The sequence below is a fragment of the Ranitomeya variabilis genome, chromosome 1 (assembly GCF_051348905.1).
Source record: "Ranitomeya variabilis isolate aRanVar5 chromosome 1, aRanVar5.hap1, whole genome shotgun sequence".
Lineage (NCBI taxonomy): Eukaryota > Metazoa > Chordata > Amphibia > Anura > Dendrobatidae > Ranitomeya > Ranitomeya variabilis.
Window position 1 is genome coordinate 457,162,775 of NC_135232.1, and position 13,251 is coordinate 457,176,025.

The 13,251-nt window shown below is 42.6% G+C and overlaps 1 protein-coding gene across 1 annotated transcript in view; it reads left to right on the forward strand.

Moving 5' to 3' along the window:
- The first annotated feature begins 2,763 nt into the window (after positions 1-2,763).
- The window catches only part of LOC143777595 (prostaglandin reductase 1-like), a 117,279-nt gene continuing 106,791 nt past the window's right edge, over positions 2,764-13,251 (forward strand). Inside the window, exon 1 of the mRNA XM_077267359.1 lies at positions 2,764-2,869. Coding sequence (XP_077123474.1) covers positions 2,764-2,869 — 106 coding nt within the window. The remainder of the gene's footprint in view (positions 2,870-13,251) is intronic.

The following is a 13,251-nucleotide window of genomic DNA, read 5'->3' on the forward strand; positions in this document are numbered from 1 at the left end:
ATTGTAAACTTCTGTGAAACACTTGAGGGTTCAAAGTGCTCACCACACATCTAGATAAGTTCCTTAGGGAGTCTACTTTCCAAAATGGTTTCACTTTTGGGGGGTTTCCTCTGTTTAGGCACATCAGGGGCTCTCCAAATGCAACATGACGTCCCATCTCAATTCCAGTCAATTTTGCATTGAAAAGTCAAACGGCACTCCTTCCCTTCCGAACTCTGCCATGCGCCCAAACAGTGGTTTAGCTCCACATATGGGGTATCAGCATACTCAGGACAAATTGAACAACAACTTTTGGTGTCCAATTTCTCCTGTTACCCTTGGGAAGCTAAAAAATTGGGGGCGAGAAATCATTTTTGTGAAAAAACATGATGTTTTATTTTTACGGCTCTACATTATAAACTTCTGTGAAGCACTTGGGGGTTTGAAGTGCTCATCACACATCTAGATAAGTTCCTTAGGGAGTCTACTTTCCAAAATGGTGTCACTTCTGGGGGGTTTCTACTGTTTAGGCACATCAGGAGATCTCCAAACACGACATGGCATCCTATCTCAATTCCAGCCAATTTGCATTGAACAGTCAAATGGTGCTCCTTCCCTTCTGAGCTCTGCCATGCGCCAAAACAGGGGTTTACCCCAACATATGGGGTATTGGTGTACTCAGGACAAATTGCACAACTACTTTTGGGGTCCAATTTCTTTTGTTACCCTTGTGAAAATAAAATTGGGGAAAAGGTAATGTTTGTGAAAAAATATGATTTTTTTATTTTTACGGCTCTACATTATAAACTTCTGTGAAGCACTTGGGGGGTCAAAGTGCTCATCACAGATCTAGAGAAGTTCCTTAGAGGGTGTACTTTCCAAAATGGTGTCACTTGTGGGGGGTTTCCACTGTTTAGGCACATCAGGGGCTCTCCAAAGTGCGACATGGCGTCCTATCTCAATTCCAGCCAATTTTGCATTGAAAAGTCAAACAGCGCTCCTTCCCTTCCGAGCTCTACCATGCACCCAAACAGTGGTTCCCCCCAAATATGGGGTATATGCGTACTCAAAACAAATTATACAACAACTTTTGGGGTTCAATTTCTCCTGTTACCCTTGGTAAAATAAAACAAATTGGATCTGAAATAATTTTTTTGTGAAAAAAAGTTAAATGTTCTTTTTTTTTTTAAACATTCCAAAAATTCCTGTGAAGCACCTGAAGGGTTAATAAACTTCGTGAATGTGGTTTTGAGCACCTTGAGTGGTGCAGTTTTTAGAAAGTTGTAAATTTGGGGTATTTTCTATCATATAGACCCCTCAAAGTGACTTCAAATGTGATCAGGTCCCTAAATAACAAAATGGTGTTGTAAAAATGAGAAATCGCTAGTCAACTATTAACCCTTATAAATTCCTAACAAAAAAGTTTTGGTTCCAAAATTGTGTTGATGTAAAGTAGACATGTGGAAAATGTTACTTATTAAGTATTTTGTGTGACATATCTCTGTCATTTAAGGGCATGAAAATTCAAATTTGGAAAATTGCGAAATTTTCAACATTTTCACCAAATTTCCATTTTTTTAACAAATAAATGCAAGTAATATCGAGGAAATTTTACCACTGTCATGAAGTACAATATATCGCAAGAAAATAGTTTCTAAATCACCAGGATCCATGAAAGCATTCCAAAGTTATAACCTCATAAATGGACAGTAGTTCGAATTGGCCCGGTCATTAACATGCAAACCACCCTTGGGGGTTAAGCGGTTAAATTAAGTGTTGATTATCACATCTTTGAGAAGCTGAGTTGAAAATCCATAGCCACACCCAGTCCTGATTACTGCCACACGTGTTCTCAATCAAGAAATCACTTAAATAAGACTTCCCAGACAAAGTGAAGTAGACCAAAAGTTCCTCAAAAGCTGGACATCATGCCACGATCCAAAAGAAATTCTGGAACAAATGAGAAAAAAAGTAATTGAGATATATCAGTCTGGAAAAAGTTAGAAAGTTATTTCTAAAGGGGACAAACACTTTTTCACACAACTGTAAGTGTAGGTAAGTTAATTACATTATTGGATAGTAAACTGCAGCTAAACAATGTGTTCACCAACAAGAATGTTCAAGTGCCAGCACAAAAAGGCAAATACAGAGACAATTTAAATTGAATTTAAGTTTCTTACACTTCATTGTTGATGGAAGTGACGCCTGCATGAAAAAATGTGGCAGTGACAGCAGTCTCAGATGCTTTCTCAGCGGTGCTGACTGGGCTGTGACTATGGGTGTACTTAGATTAGCAAAAAATAAAAACATAAAACTGTCCAGGTACCTGCTGCCGTAACCTGCCACTCTAGGCACTGAAGCACCAGTGCCTTAAAACAAATAACAGGAAAAGTAAAGTTCTATATTAATAAATGCAACCAGCGCCTACTTTTCTTACACTACTCTCTTGCTCTATATTCCCAAAAGTCAAGTCAGTGTGAGAATTTCTATACATGATATTTGCAAAGTCATTGCTCTATCTCAGATTATTATGCTGTGCATATCTAGAAGTTATATCTCTGGCACACACCCGTAAAACAAATATTAGCAAATAACCAAACAAAAATTGTTCAACCAACTGTGTAGAAATGTAATCAGGGATAGGTTTGTTGGCAAGGTAATTTAGAGGGATGAATGCGACATTATTAACAATGCGCTTTTATATCCACATATCAGTATTAAAGACTTCTCAGTAAAAACTCTTACTAGACTCTCATTGGTTCTTTGACTCTCAGCCTTCACAGAATGGTGCTGTCTCGTGCCTGGACCCTTGTGAAACACTTCGAGGGAGCCCCAAAATTATCAGACTTCAAATTAAAGGAGGCGCAATTACCAAAGATAAAAAATGGAGGTAAGCATGACCTGTTATGATTACCCCAATGGCAGGGGAAATAAAAATAACAAACGGACTAGCTCTCGGGTGATGGAAACTAAAGTTGACCGTGACCTGAACCTGACACAACACTGGAAGTAGCCAGGGGGTGTACCTACGATGCCCTAGACACCACGCGCCAGCCGGAGATCTAACTACCCCTGTAAGAGGAATATACAGGCCTGCCTTACCTCCAGTGATGACCCCAAAAGGAGATAGCAGGCCCCCCACAGATATTGACGGTGAGTTCAGAGGAAATGACATACATAGGATGAACAGCAGATTTAGCACAGTGAGGTCCGCTTACTAGATAGCAGAAGGACAGGAAAGAGTTACTTCACGGTCAACTTAAAAAACACTACTCAAAAAACACCATCCAGAAATTACCTTAAACTCCAGTGACAACTCATGCCACTGGAGTAGTAATTTCCGTCCCCGAGAGCTTCCAGCACTGAAGAGTCACATAGCAGATAGCTGGACAAAAATAGCATAAACAAGAAACGAAATTCCACTTAGCTGAACTGGAACTTGAGGCAGGAGAATGCAACAGAATGCTACTGACACATTGTTGGCCGGCATATGACTAACAGCCAAGCAGCCTTAAATAGGAAACTCCCCTAAAGGGTGGCGACAGGTAATCAGAGATGGAGGAAGGCACATAAGAGGCACTACCATAACAGACCACCGGGGGAGCCCACAAACCAAATTCACAACAGTACCCCCCCCTTAAGGAGGGGGCACCGAACCCTCACCAGAACCACCAGGGCGATCTGGATGAGCACTATGAAATGCATGAACCAAATCGGGAGCATGAACATCGGATGCTGTCACCCAAGAGTTATCCTCCTGGCCATAACCTTTCCACTTAACCAGATACTGAAGTTTCCGTCTGGAAACACGGGAGTCCAAGATCTTTTCCACCACATACTCCAATTCACCCTCAACCAACACAGGAGCAGGTGGATCAGCAGAAGGAACAACCGGTACCTCATACCTCCGCAATAATGACCGATGGAAAACATTATGGATAGTAAAAGATGCTGGGAGGTCCAAACGAAAGGACACAGGATTATGAACCTCCAGAATCCTATAAGGGCCGATAAACCGAGGCTTAAACTTAGGAGACGAGACCTTCATAGGAACAAATCGAGAAGACAGCCACACCAGGTCCCCAACACAAAGACGAGGACCAATACGCCGATGACGATTAGTGAACTGTTGAGTCTTCTCCTGGGACAACTTCAGATTGTCCACAACCTGTCCCCAAATCCGATGCATCCTATCAACCACAGCATCCACTCCAGGACAATCCGAAGACTCCAATTGACCGGACGAAAACCGAGGGTGAAACCCTGAATTACAAAAAAATGGAGAAACCAAAGTAGCAGAACTGGCCCGATTGTTAAGGGCAAACTCTGCCAATGGCAAAAAGTCAAGCCAATCATCCTGATCAGCGGACACAAAACACCTCAAGTAAGTCTCCAAGGTCTGATTAGTACGCTCAGTCTGGCCATTAGTCTGAGGATGGAATGCAGATGAAAAAGACAAATCGATGTCCATCCTGGCACAGAACGTCCGCCAGAATCTAGACACAAACTGAGTACCCCTGTCAGACACTATATTCTCAGGAATACCATGCAAACGCACCACATTCTGAAAAAATAGAGGAACCAAGTCAGAGGAGGAGGGCAATTTGGGCAAAGGTACCAAATGAACCATCTTAGAAAAACGGTCACAAATCACCCAGATGACAGACATCCTACGAGAAACCGGAAGGTCAGAAATAAAGTCCATAGAGATGTGCGTCCAAGGTCTCTTAGGAATAGGCAAGGGCAACAACAACCCACTGGCCCTAGAACAGCAGGGCTTGGCCCGAGCACAAACATCACAAGACTGCACAAACATGTGCACATCTCGAGACAAAGAAGGCCACCAGAAGGACCTAGACACCAAATCCCTGGTGCCAAAAATTCCAGGATGACCTGTCAACGCGGAAGAATGAACCTCCGAGATAACTCTACTGGTCCAATCATCAGGGACAAACAGTCTACCAGGCGGACAGCGATCAGGCCTATCCACCTGAAACTCCTGCAAAGAACGCCGCAGGTCTGGGGAGACAGCTGACAATATCACCCCATCCTTCAGGATGCCGGTAGGTTCGGAATCACCAGGCGAGTCAGGCTCAAAACTCCTAGAGAGAGCATCCGCCCTCACATTCTTAGACCCAGGCAAATATGACACCACAAAGTTAAATCGGGAGAAAAACAACGACCAGCACGCCTGTCTAGGATTCAGACGCCTGGCCGATTCAAGATAAATTAGATTCTTGTGGTCAGTGAGGACCACCACCTGGTGTCTAGCACCCTCAAGCCAATGACGCCACTCCTCAAACGCCCACTTCATGGCCAGAAGTTCCCGATTTCCCACATCATAATTTCGCTCAGCGGGCGAAAACTTTCGGGAGAAAAACGCACATGGTCTCATCACTGAGCAGTCAGGATCTTTCTGCGACAAAACTGCACCTGCTCCGATCTCCGAAGCATCTACTTCAACCTGGAACGGAAGCAACACATCAGGCTGGCGCAACACAGGAGCGGAAGAAAAGCGGCGCTTAAGCTCCTGAAAGGCCTCCACAGCCGCAGAGGACCAATTAACAACATCAGCACCCTTTTTGGTCAAATCAGTCAAAGGTTTAGCAATGGCAGAAAAACCCGCTATAAATCGGCGATAGAAATTAGCAAAACCCAAGAACTTCTGCAGACTCTTCAAAGAAGTAGGTTGTATCCAATCGCAAATAGCCTGAACCTTGACAGGGTCCATCTCCATAGATGAAGGGGAAAAAATATATCCCAGAAAGGAAATTCTCTGAACTCCAAAACTACTTTGAGCCTTTTACAAAAAGAGAATTATCTCGCAAAACCTGAAAAACTCTCCTGACTTGTTGAACGTGAGATTCCCAGTCCTCCGAAAAAACAAGAATATCATCCAAATACACAATCATAAACTTATCCAGATATTCACGGAAAATATCGTGCATAAAGGACTGAAAAACGGAAGGGGCATTCGCGAGACCGAAAGGCATTACCAAATACTCGAAATGGCCTTCAGGCATATTAAATGCGGTCTTCCACTCATCCCCCTGCTTAATCCGCACCAAATTATACGCACCACGTAGATCGATCTTAGTGAACCACTTAGCCCCCTTTATGCGAGCAAACAGATCAGTCAGTAAAGGTAACGGGTACTGGTATTTAATTGTAATCTTATTCAAAAGTCGATAGTCGATACAAGGTCTCAATGAACCATCCTTTTTACCTACAAAGAAAAATCCTGCCCCTAGTGGAGACAAAGAGGGGCGAATATGACCCTTTTCCAAAGACTCTCTGATATACTCCCGCATAGCAGTATGTTCAGGTACAGACAAATTAAATAAGCGACCCTTAGGAAATTTACTACCGGGGATCAATTCAATAGCGCAGTCACACTCTCTGTGAGGAGGGAGAGAATCAATTTTAGGCTCTTGAAAGACATCATAAAAATCTGACAGAAATGCTGGGATCTCAGAGGGAGTAGATGAAGAAATGGGAACCAAAGGTGCATCCCCATGAATACCCCGACATCCCCAGCTCAACACAGACATAGATTTCCAGTCCAAGACGGGATTATGAATCTGTAACCATGGTAATCCAAGCACTAAGACATCATGTAGGTTGTATAACACAAGGAAACGAATAATCTCCTGATGGTCTGGGGTAAGACGCATAGTCACTTGTGTCCAATATTGTGGTTTATTGCTAGCCAAAAGGTGTAGAATCAATACCCTTCAGGGGAATAGAAACTTCCAACGGCTCCAAATCAAACCCACAACGCTTGGCAAAGGACCAATCCATGAGACTCAGAGCGGCGCCAGAATCCACATAAGCATTCACAGTAACAGATGATAAGGTACAAATCAATGTCACGGACAAAAGAAATTTTGACTGCAAGGTACCTGTGGAAAAAGATTTATCAACCCTTTTATCAACCTTTTTATCAAGCTTATTTATACGTTTAGAGCATGCTGATATAACATGAGCTGGATCTCCACAGTAGAAGCACAACCCATTTTTGCGCCTGTAATTCTGACGTTCGCCTCTAGACAAAACACGATCGCATTGCATATTCTCTAGTGCCTTTTCAGAGGTCACCGCCAAATGGTGCACAGGTCTTTGCTCAGAAGACACCGCCATATGGTGCACAGGTTTTTGCTCAGAAGATACCGCCATATGGTGCACAGATTTTTCCTCAGAAGACACCGCCATATGGTGCACAGATTTGCGCTCCCGCAAACGCCGATCAATCTGGATAACCAATTTCATGGCATCATTCAGACCTGTAGGTACAGGGAACCCCACCATGACATCCTTCACGGCATCAGAGAGACCTTCTCTGAAATTAGCTGCTAAAGCGCACTCATTCCATTTAGTAAGCACCGACCATTTACGGAATTTCTGGCAGTATATCTCAGCTTCCTCTTGCCCTTGGGAAAGAGTTATCAAGGCTTTCTCAGCCAAAATCTCTAGATTAGGTTCTTCATAAAGCAACCCCAAAGCCTGGAAAAACGCATCTACATTTAACAACGCAGGATCCCCTGGCGATAATGCAAATGCCCAACTTTGTGGGTCGCCGCGCAGTAGAGAAATAACAATTTTAACTTGTTGTATATGATCACCAGCAGAGTGAGATCTCAGAGACAAAAATAATTTGCAATTTTCTCTGAAACTCAAAAACCGGGATCTGTCTCCGGTAAAGTATTCAGGCAGAGGAATCTTAGGTTCAGACATTGGAGCACGTATAACAAAATCTTGTAAATTCTGTACTTTTGTCGCAAGGTTATTCAAACCTGCAACTAAACTCAGTGGATCCATGATACAAATGGGTGTAACCCAAGCCATTCAGAGGTTAAGAGGAGAGGAGGAAAAAAAAAAAAAAAAAGGCTGAAGACTGCAGTTTAAGCAAGAAATACAAATGAGCAACCAGGGTGCACTTTCTAACACAGAAAAAAAAAAAACCTTTTCTCCTCCTTTCCTGCTTTAGTGCATATTCCAACACATAGATTTTTACGGGCCGGCCAAACTGTTATGATTACCCCAATGGCAGGGGAAATAAAAATAACAAACGGACTAGCTCTCGGGTGATGGAAACTAAAGTTGACCGTGACCTGAACCTGACACAACACTGGAAGTAGCCAGGGGGTGTACCTACGATGCCCTAGACACCACGCGCCAGCCGGAGATCTAACTACCCCTGTAAGAGGAATATACAGGCCTGCCTTACCTCCAGTGATGACCCCAAAAGGAGATAGCAGGCCCCCCACAGATATTGACGGTGAGTTCAGAGGAAATGACATACATAGGATGAACAGCAGATTTAGCACAGTGAGGTCCGCTTACTAGATAGCAGAAGGATAGGAAAGAGTTACTTCACGGTCAACTTAAAAAACACTACTCAAAAAACACCATCCAGAAATTACCTTAAACTCCAGTGACAACTCATGCCACTGGAGTAGTAATTTCCGTCCCCGAGAGCTTCCAGCACTGAAGAGTCACATAGCAGATAGCTGGACAAAAATAGCATAAACAAGAAACGAAATTCCACTTAGCTGAACAGGAACTTGAGGCAGGAGAATGCAACAGAATGCTACTGACACATTGTTGGCCGGCATATGACTAACAGCCAAGCAGCCTTAAATAGGAAACTCCCCTAAAGGGTGGCGACAGGTAATCAGAGATGGAGGAAGGCACATAAGAGGCACTACCATAACAGACCACCGGGGGAGCCCACAAACCAAATTCACAACAATGACCATAATAAAATGTAATGCTTTACTATGTTAGAACTGTCAAAAGTGTAGCTGGTATGGAGATTACCGTCAGACCTTGTAACACAGATACTGAATGCCTAACGGCATCTCACAAATATTACAAATGTGTGTGACGTTTGGTTACGAAACCCTAGCTTTCTTTTTTCTATACTGTTTTCTCACCTTTTACTGTAGAGGAACCCCTCAAAAATGTTTCCGCTCCTGAGGAACCTCAAGTGTCATTCCTGCCTCTAGGAAGCTTAGTGTATGGGAGGGTAAAACTTTCTAAAATTTTACTTATCCAATGGTATAAAGATAGTTAATGAATAACATTGGTTTAAATGTAAATATCCAAATCATAGAAACATATAGGGAATTGCCACACCAATGAAACAATTAGGGCTAAATATGGACTAATCGTCAGCTACCATAAGTACAAGAGAGAAGAAAAAATAACAATCGGAATCAGTCCAAAAATTATGAACAAATAAACTTTATTATTAAGCAGTAAAAGAGGATTTTGCAACCACTGTGAATATCACATTAAAAACGCTAAGGACAGACAATAGCACAATGGACAAAATACAGGCAGAAGAGAAATTACTTCCCAATTGAGTGCAACAGTACCAAGTAAATCATTCTTGCATAATATTAACGCCATTTAGACAGTATAATGTCATAGGGAAGTGAGTATATCTCAGAAATCATAATGCTGCCATATGGTGCACAGCTGTTTAATATGTAGCACGGCATAGTCATTGTAACATATAATAAAGTGCCATAGTGCTGAACTATAAGGTATATACAGAGTCAGGGTAGTTTGAATGAAAAGTTCCGTACAATTACCTATCATGTAGCAGTGGGGTCCAGAGGGTACGTCTGTCCACCCTGACGCGCATTTCGGACAGCACCTTCGTGCCCCCTGACCGCCAATACGCCTTTTCAGGGCTGCAATTAAGGGTACTTAAACCACAGCACTGTTTTTTAACGGAGCTGTGGAAAAAGTATATAGAGCCCCTAGAGTCGGAATTTCTCCAGGGTCTCGGTTGTCATAGGTAGCTGAGACCCCAGAAAACAATATTCGGGTCCGTTTTTACCAACCCCAGTGTTGCAATTGCCGTTATTGATGGCTTAACGGTGACTGCAAAAAAAAGTCAGAATTTTTTCTTTAATTTCTCTCTCATCTGATGTGATCACATAACATCCTTGCCTGATCTTTCTCTACTCCCCCTCTCACCCCTTCCCCCCATTTCCAACCCCTCACCCCTTCTCCACCCTCTTCCCCTTCTGCCACCGAACGCAGATCAGTATTAGATTTCTTGTTTTTTGGCAGGTGTTATTATTTTTCATGCGTTTTGCAGCCACCGAGCGCTGATCAGTGACAAAAATCACTGATCAACGTCCGTGCTCACAGGTTTCCAGGAATTTTGTTTTTTATCTCTATCCTCTCCCCCCACAAACTATGCACCACCTCTGTATGTGCATCTTGCAGCCGCTGAGCGTTGATCAGTCCTCACTGTTTTCAATTATTTTTTACACTATTCCCCAACCCAGCCACCTTTGCACCATCTCCGTGTTTGTGTCCTTCAGCCACTGAGCTGCTTATCAGACGTACACCACTGATTAGCATCTGTGCTCATTTTTGGCAAGGCCTTTTTTTTCCTCCTGTATTTTTTCATCCTTTTTTTGCATTACGTCTGTGTGTGCACGTTCCACTGCCGTTAATCACTGGTCAGTGACGAACATCATTGACAGGCCTCCATTTGTTTTTTGGTGTAAAAAGAATACAAGTAAAAAATAATTTAGATTAGCGGATAAGATTAGTTAGGAACAGTAAAAGCATACTGCAGTAATCCTTGTCTACTACAGTATTTTTTACTGAATTGAGTTTGTGTCTGCAAGGAAAAAAGAATCATCCTTGCATCCTACAGCCGTTGAGCGCTGATCACTGATGCACATCAGGGATTAACCTCCTGTTATTTAAGTTTTGCTTTTTTAAAGAGAATCAAAAAATAATTTAGATTAGGACAGAAAAATATACCATAGTAATCGTTGACTACTACAGTATTTTTTAGTGAATTGAGTTAGTGTCAGTTTGGAAAAAGAAATCATCTGTGCGTCTTACAGCCGTTGAGCGCTGATCCTGATCACTGACACGCATCAATAATCAATCTTTGGTTATTGGAGTTTTTTTTTTTTATAAAAAAAAAGAATTAAAAAAATAAATTTAGATTAGGGACAATTGAATGTACCATACTAATCGTCGACTACTACAGTATTTTTTACTGAATTGAGTTTGTGTCAGCGCGGTAAAAAAGAATCTTCCGTGCGTCTTACAGCCGTTAAGCGCTCATCACTGACGCACATCAGTGATCTATCTCTAGTTGTTGGAGGTTTTTTTTTTTTAAAGAGAATCAAAAAATAAATTAGATTAGGGACAGTAAAATATATCATAGTAAGCGTCAACTACTACAGTATTTTTTAGTGAATGGAATCAGGTTTGGTGTCAGTTTCGAGCGTTCAGTGGCTTGTTTTTTACTGACGTCTGTTTAGCAAGTTTGTTTTTCATTTGACTAAATTTTTATATTTTTCTTTCTATATTCATTTCTTTTTTTTTTCCTTATAAATAAAAAAATAAGTTTACACCAATCATAAACACACCTGAATAAAATTTGGTACACACACACAAACACTACATTAGTGAAAAAATCTTGTCCCACTCGTCCCAAACCCATAATTCAACAAAGGAGGCATACGCTTTCCTTGCCTCCTACATTGACAGAGAGGGAGAGGATTCCACCTTTCTTTATTTTTACGACTCCTCTTCCTCTTCCTCTAGTAATACCAAACCACCACACAGACGCCCCAGGGCAGAAAATGAACCAGCGCCCACTGTTACTGATTCCGTATGGGCCTCACCTTCCGAAAATTATGAGTCACAGAATCCTGATTCTGTGGCGCAATCAGGAATCCAATTTGACACCACTTGACTCACAGAAATGGACTTTATCAAAGTCCTTTTCTCTGAGGATTATGTAAATCTCATGGTGTCGCAGTCCAATTTGTAAACACATTTGCCAACTGAACCCTTGTAGATGCCTCAGAAATTATGTTATCAAGTTTTGGGGACTGGCTCTTCATATGGGGATAGTGAAGAAGCCAGAAATTTGGCAATATTAAACTGTTGACGTTTTGTATAACGCTCCATTGTACCGCATTTGAACCTATCCACAAATTCTTGCATTACAGTGCTAATGCACAATGTACTGCCGAGATGAACCCAAGTTTGACCCACTTTCAAAGTTTGGCTGGTCATTGAGCACTTCAGCAACAAGTTTGCTGAGGTGTATAACCCCCAAAGGAACATCTGCGTGGATGAAATCCTCTACCAAATCCATTTTAAGGAGAGGTTTAAATTCTGACAGTACCTTCCCAATAAGTGGGACAGGTATGGGATTATGCTATACAAACTGTGTGTGAGTACCTCAGGGTTTAGGATTTATTAAGGGAAGGACATCTGGAATCAACCCCCTGAATGCCCCCCTGTCCTGAGAGTGAGTGGGAAAATTGTGTGGGATTTGGTTCACCCACTACTGGATCAAAGTTTTCATCTCTATGTAGATAACATTTATACCAGCATCCCACTGTTCAAGTCCCTCCCTGCGCCAGCTACCGCAGCCTGTGGTAGTGTCCACAAAAATCAGAGAGGACTCCCTAAGATGCTAATTGGGCAGCTGCTCAGAAAGGGCATGAGCAGAGCCAAATGTAGCAACAACATGCTGGTGGTCAAGGACAAGAGGGATGTCTTTTTCTTGACCACCATAAATAAATGATGGCAGCACCCCCAGCACTGTATGAAGTACCTCTACACAGATCCTCAAACCACACTGTGTACTGGGGTACAACAAGAACATAGGGGGAGTTGATGTCTCTGATAAAGTCCTCCAGCTGTACAATGCCTTGAGAAAAACCAAGGCGTGGTACAACAAGATGGTCGAGCACATTGTACAGATGGCAATGTACAATGCTTTGGTACTATAACGATGTGCAGGCCAGACCGGGACCTTCCTTCAGTTGCAGTAAGCAGTGATTAAGGCCCTAAGATTTGGATGTCAGGAAGGAGGGGGCCCCAGTACCTCTGGAACTGAAAGCGCCCGTGTTGGACCAGGGCAACATTTCCCCGGTGAAGTCCTGATAAAAGGAAAGATGCAAAAAAGGTACAAAGTGTATTACAGAAAGGAGATGTGAAAGGAGACCATTTATTAACACCTGTCCTGACAAACCTGGTCCGTGTATGTAACAGTGTGTCCCTCCCCCAGCCTGTGTCCCTGGACTGCCATGTAATCAGGCTTGAGTTAACAACCAGTGGGGGGAGCCCTCCCCCATGGAAGGGTGGATCCCAGGACACAGAACAACAGACTCATGTGTTGGCTGATTCAGTTGTGGGGCGACTTGCGAAGGGCTGGGATCTTATGCTGAGGCGAGATCCTGGTTCCAGTGTGTGGAGGGTTAAAAGCTG